At 41.4% G+C, this 9,189-nt stretch overlaps 2 protein-coding genes across 4 annotated transcripts in view; one reads left to right on the top strand and one right to left on the bottom strand.

Annotated features, from left to right (window-relative positions):
• The window catches only part of LOC119337570, a 9,692-nt gene extending 2,115 nt beyond the window's left edge, over positions 1 to 7,577 (bottom strand). The window contains exon 1 of one of the 2 annotated variants that reach the window (XR_005163398.1): positions 6,890 to 7,572. Coding sequence is in view for 1 of the 2 variants with exons in the window: in XM_037609733.1 (XP_037465630.1) it covers positions 6,940 to 7,344 (405 nt within the window). In the remaining variant the exon portion in view is untranslated. Of the gene's footprint in view, positions 1 to 6,889 lie in introns of both variants that reach the window. The other variant, XM_037609733.1, reaches the window with a different exon arrangement.
• On the top strand, positions 7 to 6,529 carry LOC119337569 (putative phospholipid-transporting ATPase 9). Of its 2 annotated transcripts, XM_037609732.1 has the most exons (12): positions 375 to 504; positions 1,465 to 1,563; positions 1,640 to 2,816; positions 2,890 to 3,000; positions 3,101 to 3,377; positions 3,475 to 3,563; positions 3,671 to 3,779; positions 3,968 to 4,180; positions 4,291 to 4,413; positions 4,510 to 4,608; positions 4,687 to 4,878; positions 5,443 to 6,529. In XM_037609732.1, the coding sequence occupies exons 2-12, from the start codon at positions 1,530 to 1,532 to the stop codon at positions 6,088 to 6,090; spliced, it is 3,072 nt and encodes a 1,023-aa protein (XP_037465629.1). In that variant the 5' UTR covers positions 375 to 504; positions 1,465 to 1,529; the 3' UTR covers positions 6,091 to 6,529. The 2 variants fall into 2 exon arrangements, with proteins under 2 accessions (XP_037465628.1, XP_037465629.1); XM_037609731.1 differs by having other exon boundaries at positions 7 to 504; positions 1,465 to 2,816.
• Positions 7,578 to 9,189: the final 1,612 nt, after the last annotated feature.

Below are 9,189 nucleotides of genomic sequence, written 5' to 3' on the forward strand. Positions count from 1 at the left end.
TTTGTTCCTGATTCATTCAGTAATCTCGGCAGTAACCAAGAGAGCTGAGCCTGGTGAGCCCTGGGCAGTACTAGTCTGGTGTGGTGATCTGGTTCTTGTGTCAAAATGGCACGGGTAAGGAGGAGGCTGGAGAAGCTGAAGCTGAGCACGTTGTACAGCTTCGCGCTCTGCGCCAAGGGCGCCACCGAAGATCACTCAAAGATTGGCACGGCGGGGTTCTCCCGAGTCGTCTACGTCAATGATCCAGACAAGCATGAAGAGGAGGGCTTCAGTTACCCAAGAAATGAGGTGTCCACTACCAAGTACTCGTTGGTCACCTTCGTGCCCAAGTCCCTCTTTGAGCAGTTCCGGAGGGTGGCCAACTTCTACTTCCTCGTCTCAGGGATCCTCACTTTGACCCCACTCGCGCCCTACTCGGCGGTAAGCGCGCTACTGCCATTGTCGTTCGTGATTACGGCGACCATGTTGAAAGAGGGGGTTGAGGATTGGAGGAGGAAACAACAGGTATCGTTTCTGTTATCTTCTGTTCAAATCCTACCACAAATGAATCATATTTAACGAGCTTTCTTTCGACTCATGAATAGTATGTTGTGATTCACAAGAACTTAACATGCCTGCACATAATCTGACCTTTCCACTGGTTTCATGAACTGCTTAACAAGGACGTACGGGTTTTCCTTTTTCTTGATGATGAGGTGTTTTTTTTATTCAGTTGCATATCTGGGCTTGCATCTTGAAAGGATTTTTTTGTATGATAAGACAAAGTAGGGAGGAACCTAAATCTAATGGAGCTTTCTTTCTGGATCAACCAATAAAAGGTCGTAAATCGACAGGAAGTAAAAAAATATGGTCTTTTACTATTAAACTGTTAATTTTGAAGTATGTAAGAAACCACAAATAACTGAAGGTCAGATCACTATCACAAAAGAAGTAAAGGAGTATGGATACGTTGGATGTTAACATAATATGCGATGCTTTTTATTTTTACCTTTTTAGGGTAATATTATGTGTCACTTAGTTAAAACCAACCTATGAGCTTCCTATCTGAACAATGCCATGAACTATGTCACAAATTACTTTCGTCTCAGCACATTAAATTTTCAGTTATTTCACTTTGCATGAGATCTAATCATACAATGTCATTGTGAGTTTTACTGGGTCTGTTCTATCCTAGGCAGCTGATAAACTATTTTAGGAAGAATTTATAATCTCGGTTGTAGAACATGGTTTCGTTGTATCAACTTTTGTTCTGTGAATAGATAAATGCCAGTTTTTCTGAATATTAGGGTAGACCATAGCTAAATTTGTTATGAATTTCCATTCATCGACGCGATACACATCTTTGTGATGGACTAGTTGCACAAATATTAATCTTTAAATTTTGCTGCTTTATCTCTACCATTTAGTTGGTTTGTATGTCTATGCATATTCACATGAAGTTAATATATGCAATTCTTCATTCAGGACATTGAGCTCAACAATCGAATAGTAAAAGTACATAGAGGGAATGGCAGTTTTGAAGAGACAAAATGGAAGTATATCAAAATTGGAGATGTGATAAAGGTGGAGAAGGATAATTTCTTTCCTGCTGACTTGATTCTACTTTCATCTAACTATCCGGATGGAATCTGCTATGTAGAGACTATGAACCTTGATGGTGAAACAAATTTGAAAATTAAACAAGCTCTTGAGGTGACATCGGATTTACAAGAGGATGGTGATTTCACAAACCTTAGACAAATAATCAAATGCGAAGATCCGAATGCGAATCTTTATTCTTTTGTTGGTACTATGGATTATAAAGGCATGCAGCATCCTCTGTCACCCCAACAACTCCTTCTTCGGGACTCAAAGCTGCGGAACACTGATTACATATATGGGGCTGTCATCTTCACAGGTCACGATACAAAAGTGATGCAAAATGCAACTGAGCCACCATCTAAAAGAAGCAAGATTGAGAAGAAAATGGATTACATCATTTACCTGCTGCTGTGTTCTTTACTTGGAATTGCTTTACTTGGTTCAGTCTTTTTTGGTATATGGACTAAAGCTGACTTAAGGAATGGTGAGCTAAAACGGTGGTATCTTCGCCCAGATGATTCGACCGTCTTCTATGACCCGAAACGAGCACCTCTGGCATCCTTTTGTCATCTGTTGACAGCCTTAATGTTGTACAACTACTTTATCCCAATTTCTCTGTACATATCCATTGAGATGGTCAAGATCTTACAGGCTGTATTCATCAACCAGGACATTGACATGTATGATGAAGAATCAGATAAGCCAACTCATGCTCGAACCTCAAATCTAAACGAAGAACTAGGTCAAGTTGACACAATTCTCTCTGATAAGACTGGAACCTTGACCTGCAACATGATGGAGTTTATCAAGTGTTCGATTGCTGGCACTGCATATGGTCAGTCTGTCACAGAAGTTGAGAAAGCTATGGCCCTGAGGAAAGGGGTGCCGCTAGGTGACGAGATAGAAGCTGGAGGGCACAAGGAGAAACAAATCGAGGAGAGTCCTCATGTCAAAGGTTTTAATTTGAAGGATCCACGTATAATGGATGGAAATTGGATACATGAACCTAATAAAGATATAATCAGGGATTTTTTCCGTCTGCTAGCCATCTGTCATACATGCATACCTGAAGTAGATGAAACTGATAAAGTTTCATACGAAGCTGAGTCTCCTGATGAAGCTGCATTTGTTATCGCAGCAAGAGAATTAGGGTTTGAGTTTTACAAGAGGACACAGACAAGTATAGTTATTCGTGAACGCGATCCTAACCAGAATGTTGCAGATTATCAGTATAGGTATGCAAATTTCTTTTTTTTATTAAAGGGTATTGTTTATTACGTAAATTTGACTTTTAGCACCCTCATACAGAAAATATGAGCTCCTAAATGTCTTGGAATTCAGTAGCTCACGAAGACGGATGTCTGTAATAGTGAAGGAACCAGAGGGGAGGATATTACTGTTTAGCAAGGGCGCTGATAGGTAAGTACTCCACATGTTCTAAATTTCGGTGTCGTTTCACAATTAACGGGCGAACTTGTGTATGCCTATGGCTTCTTATCTGTCTTCTCCATGTGAACAGTGTGATGTTCACAAGGCTTGCACCAGATGGAAGAGAATTTGAGGAAGAGACTAAAAGGCACATAAACGAGTATTCTGATTCTGGTCTAAGAACATTAGTTCTCGCATACCGCGTCTTGGATGAGAAAGAGTACAAGAACTTCGCTGAAAAATTCAGGACTGCCAAAATATCTGGAAGTGTCGACAGAGATGAACAAATTGGGGAGGCTGCTGATAGCATTGAGCGGGACTTGATTCTTCTTGGTGCTACTGCTGTTGAAGACAAGCTCCAGAAAGGGGTATGTTTTTTTATGAGAAGGCTATGCTTTACAGTCTAATTCATTTTAAATATTGAATTGTCATTTTTCATTTGCGTGGATGTGCATTTGTAATCAGGTACCAGAATGCATTGACAAGCTTGCACAAGCAGGAATTAAGATATGGGTGTTGACGGGTGACAAAATGGAGACAGCTATCAATATTGGGTACTTAGTGTATTTTTGCATGGAAATGGTCTTTTTAGTATGACTGGATTCTAGAAGTTCAAGCTGACTATTTCTTTTTCTGATTTATCATTCATGTGCTTCTTCAGCTTTGCATGTAGCCTACTTAGACAAGGAATGACACAGATAATCATCGCCCTGGAAGCACCTGACATCATTGCATTGGAGAAAAACGGAGACAAAGATTCCATTGCCAAGGTGAATAAATGACTGATGCATCTACTGAATCACTGCCTATGTAATTGTTATTTTTAGATGAGTATATTCACAACAATCACTCGTAAATGTTTACCAAAAGGAGTTAACAAAACAGGCATCTAACATTTAGAATTCTACTCTGTACATTCAAAACTGCAATAGTTACTTTCTATTTGTTGGCTCTTCAGGCATCAAAGCGAAGTGTTATGGGTCAGATAGAGGATGGAATAAAACAAGTCCCAACCTTGGGGCAGTCCAGCACGGAATCTTTTGCGCTGATAATTGATGGTAAATCATTAACTTATGCTTTGGAAGATGATGTCAAGTTTAAGTTCTTGGATCTTGCTGTCAAGTGTGCATCAGTCATATGTTGTCGATCTTCACCGAAGCAGAAGGCATTGGTGAGCTTTTTTCTTGTTTTGGAAGTCATATTTATCTTTTCTATTTATTTTCCGAGTGTTATTTCTGAAAGCATACATGCAGAGTTATTAATCTGTCGCAACTATTGCAGGTTACAAGGCTTGTTAAACATTCACATAAAGTTACCTTAGCAATTGGTGATGGGGCAAATGATGTTGGCATGCTTCAGGAAGCTGACATAGGGGTTGGGATTAGTGGTGTTGAAGGGATGCAGGTTGCTTATTTTGATGCTTTGTAAATTTTTGTGAATGTGCTTGTGATCACTAGAATCTTTTTTAATTGTTAGTTGTTTCTCTTCACAATGTCTTAGGCTGTCATGGCAAGTGATATTGCCATCGCCCAGTTCCGCTTTCTGGAACGGTTGCTTTTGGTGCATGGACATTGGTGTTACCGACGTATTTCAGTGATGGTATACTCTATGTTCCTTTGCACAAATAATCAACTTTCAAAATTCAAGTATTATGTTGATATTCTCTTTCTGATGCAGATATGCTATTTCTTCTACAAGAATGTGACTTTTGGAGTCACCATCTTTCTGTATGAAGCGTTTGCATCCTTTTCAGGGAAGCCAGCTTATAATGATTGGTTCTTGTCACTGTATAATGTATTTTTCACCTCCCTTCCTGTCATTGCGTTGGGCGTATTTGATCAGGATGTTTCTTCACGGCTGTGTTTACAGGTACGTCTATGCAAACCCGTTTGAAAAAGACGCAATCTTTCGTGATAGCAGATCGAATTAGGGAAAGTCCATCTCAAATTCCAAATTCTCTTGAAACATGTTCTACTTCATCTTTATGAGAAAGTACAGTGTCTATGTCACTCTACTCCATATACTCCCTCTGTTCCTAAATATATCAAAACGTCATATATTTAGGAACGGAGGGAGTAGAAGCTGCATGGTTATGTTTTGTTTAAGACAAGTTCAAAATTTTACATGTTTTGTATACTTGCTCCATTTGATTAGGTAAAAGTTTGATGATTTCATGCAGTATTTGCTTTTCATATATTCAATAATTTCCTACTTAATTTAAGCAGTCCTCTTGCCCAAAAGGGCAAAAGGCGTCTCAAGGCTCAGTTATCCTATTCATGCCGTTTTAAGTTCCCTTTTCACTGTTTTCTTGGACAAATAAAGATATCATTCTATCTTTCATACTGCACAGAATGCAGAAGCTATGCACATTAATTTCAACTCCATTGACCTAGCTGTTTTTAAGAAAGTGCCTGTTTGCATGTTACTTGACAGTATCCGGAGCTATACCAAGAAGGTGTGCAGAATGTATTATTCAGCTGGCGTCGGATACTTGGCTGGATGTTTAATGGTGTCGTGAATGCCATCTTAATATTTTTCTTCTGCACTACCGCCTTGAAGGACCAAGCATTTCGTCAAGATGGCCAAGTTGCGGGCTTGGATGCCCTAGGTGCTACCATGTACACTTGTGTCGTATGGGTCGTCAACTGCCAAATGGCCCTCTCGGTGAACTACTTCACCATAATCCAGCACATATTCATATGGGGTAGCATTGCTGTGTGGTACATCTTCCTCATGGTTTATGGTGCTATAGACCCAAAGTACTCCAAGACAGCATACATGGTCTTCATTGAACAGTTGGCCCCAGCGCTATCATATTGGTTGGTGACACTTTTCGTGGTGACGGCCACACTCGTCCCGTACTTCTGCTATGCCGCGATTCAGATCCGTTTCTTTCCAATGTTCCATAACAAGATTCAGTGGAAAAGGTACTTGGGGAAGGCCGAAGACCCGGAGGTGGCAAGGCAGCTATCGTCACGGCACCGGACATCATCGCACCCAAGGATGGTTGGGATATCTGCTCGTCGCGACGGCAAGGCCATGCAAGTTAAAAAGGGAACTGATGTAGAGGTTGAAGGATGACATTCTCTCAGTAGATTTTGTGTTTTGTACAGATTATAGAATGTCATCTCCTGAAAGATGACAGAAGATGGACTGGCTAGAACTTGTGAATATTCTTGGATTGTTGCTTCTATGGTTCCATGCAGTTCTTCCAGTTCAGAGGATAGAGCTAGACCACAGAATTTCGTAGATAGGCCACAAGAGGAACAAGAGAAGACCTGCTGTAAAGTTCATTTAGCTTTAAGGCTGTGTGTGTGTGTGTGTGTGTGTGTGTGTGTGTGTGTGTGTGTGTGTTTCCCCCCCTTCTCTTTTGCTCTTACCCCTGTTTATGCTTGTGCTCTGATGGCAGAATTTCACCTTGTTTCATGGCTTTTGCGTTTTGCCACGTAACTGTTGTTCCTCTGTTTTACTGTAAACTAATAATGCTATGGTTTATATATAATGAGATGATTGCACTGCATTTCGCAGAAACAGATTCTTTCAGTGCTTAAATGCAACCGTCTGATATGGAAGTGTTTGAAGACAACCTCATGATATTTTACAACTGATCTACCATGACACTATATATTCTTTGCTGCGACAAGAAAAGAGAACATTAAGTGTGACAATAAATTAATAAGCGGTAGGATTTCAGGCACCTCATTTGCTTTGATGGCAGGAAATTTCCATGTTAATTCGGATGAAAGGAATACATCCACAAAATCTCTTCACTAATAAAGAGAAAAGGAGATTCTGCTAATTAGTAGAAGAAATTAATTATTATGATGTTACAATCGTGTATAGTATCTTTTTCTTTATTGGTCTCTCCTATCATACTAACCTGCAAACAGCAGCAAAGAGAAGAGCGGGAGACTGAGGCGGACCGATCATTCACGGCTCAGGCAACGGCATCGCCGGCGGCGGCTTGGCCTCCTCCTCGGCCGGCCTGACCGGCCGCCGAGGCGCCCGCCACCACCAGCATCGCCGGCGGCCGGCGAGCCTGGTGCAGTCGTACCACTCGTCAGGCCCCTGCGCGTGCGCCGCGCACACCCGGCCGAAGAAGCAGGACAGGGCGGTGAGCAGCAGCACGGCCGCGAGCACCCCGACGAACGGGCCGACGGAGCCCCGCTGGTGGGCCGCGGCCGCCCCGCCGGACACCTGGTATTCCGGCAACGGTATCGCCGTCGTCCCCGCCGGCGTGGCGGTCGCCATTGCAGAACGGAGATACGGTGGTGGTGGTGGAGCAGTGGCGAGCACTTCTGCACTTGTTGGACTTGGACGGGGCGAGGGGAGCATGGGTGGAGTGCAAGGAATGGAATGGGCGAAAGCGTCACTTGCTTTCGAAACTTGTATACAGAGGATAGTGCCGGACGTTCGAGGGGGAGAGGATAGGAAAATAATAAAGGCCAGGAGAAAAGAAGGAAAAGGCTGAGGGCTGGCTTTGTGGAAGATTTAAGTGGACGCCAACATGGAAAAGAATGGAGGAGAAAGCAAAGAGTATGTTACTAGATGGTGTATGTATCCGCAGAAAAGAGATAGGAACTGTTCTCTTGTGATGCTGATCTGATCATCTACTAATGATTGTGGAGCATGCCGGGAAGAACCTCCCTCTTTGGATGTATGGCCATGGATTTGAAGGATAAAGAAACATGAGAGGAAAAAATAAAGGAAAAAGGAGTACTTGTTAACAGTTGAAGTTGCTTTGCTTGTAAACGTTGCCACTCTTGATCCTTCCAAAGCACTGCTTTTGACAGAATTTAAGCTAATGGTATCTCATTCAAATATGAATTATTCTTCCCCTTGGTTTTTTGAAGCTAATGGAGTATCATCTTCAGATGTGGATTATTGATGAGTGACAGATGTACTACATCCCGTTTCTTTGTTGGCTTGTCCACAATGTTTGTGTCTTTCTTGCTCGGCCTGGAAGACGGCATGGTACGTATTTGTCTGATTGGCGGGGTAGGGACGCTGCCTGCACGATTGGCATTTTTGAAGCTTTCTCGCCATGGGATGGGGTATCCTAAGGCGTAAAAAGCTGACTCAGAGAGGTCATCATGTTGTTTGCTTAACGGGCAAGGTTACTCGCCTTTGTTCAGCTCCCCAGCTTCTTACATCATTTCTCAACTTACGGTGCTGTACGTCAGCTTTAAAAAGTACTCCTCATGCACTAACATGTACTCCCTCCGTTCTAAATATAAGTCTTTTTAGAGATTTCCAATGGACTACCACATACGGATATATATATAGACATGTTATAGAATATAGATTCACCCATTTTGCTCCGTATGTAGTCATTTATTGAAATTTCTAGAAAGACCTATCCGTTCCTAAATATAAGTTTTTTTAAGAGATTCCACTATAGACTACTCCCTCCGTTTCAAAATAGATGACTCAACTTTGTACTAAGTTGAGTCATCTATTTTGAAATGGAGGGAGTACATACGAAGCAAAATAAGTGAATCTACACTCTCAACTGTGTCTATATACATCCGTATATAGTCCATATTGAAATCTCTACCAAGACTTATATTTAGGCTACAAAGACTTATATTTAGGAACAGAGGAAGTAGCATCCTCATGCACTAAATGAATTTATATTTCTTATAAGTCATAATACAAAAATGTATCCCAGTCAGCAACAGCGATTGTGATATGATCATGGGCGAAGAAGCCCTTGCTCCAACACCAACAAATGTCCTTTCGACAGCTATGAAAACCAATCACAGTCGTACCATTTTTTTTGTACCCCCTCTGTAAACTAATATAAGTGATCTAAATGCTCTTCTATTAGTTTAGGAGGGAGTAAAATATAATCTACTCCCTCCGTTCCATAAAGTAAGTGTCAAAAAACATCTTACCTTATGGGACGGAGAAGTAACATGCAAGATTATATGTCCAAAGGTTATGACATGGAGTAAATAAATATATAGATGAATATCCCATCAACCATCCCCTTCGTCGAGTAAATGATGCTCTTGTCACATTCACATATATATGGCCGCAGTACTCCACATGGCAAGAAACACTGTTTTCTTCTACTCACAACTGTTGGAACCCACATGAAAGATGAGGAGGAAACTAAGAAAGATGTATATAGAATAATGAGAATATGAGACATCGGGAAGGAAGCAACCATTATTC

Source organism: Triticum dicoccoides, chromosome 7B (genome assembly GCF_002162155.2).
Source record: "Triticum dicoccoides isolate Atlit2015 ecotype Zavitan chromosome 7B, WEW_v2.0, whole genome shotgun sequence".
In the NCBI taxonomy this organism is placed as follows: Eukaryota; Viridiplantae; Streptophyta; class Magnoliopsida; order Poales; family Poaceae; genus Triticum; species Triticum dicoccoides.

Excerpts from the sequence above, each read along its gene's own strand:
- LOC119337569 (XM_037609731.1), top strand. The coding sequence starts at position 106 with ATGGCACGGGTAAGGAGGAGGCTGGAGAAGCTGAAGCTGAGCACGTTG. Across the intron at positions 3,378-3,474 it reads AAGACAAGCTCCAGAAAGGG|GTACCAGAATGCATTGACAA; the intron begins GTATGTTTTTTT and ends ATTTGTAATCAG. Across the intron at positions 4,879-5,442 it reads CTTCACGGCTGTGTTTACAG|TATCCGGAGCTATACCAAGA; the intron begins GTACGTCTATGC and ends GTTACTTGACAG.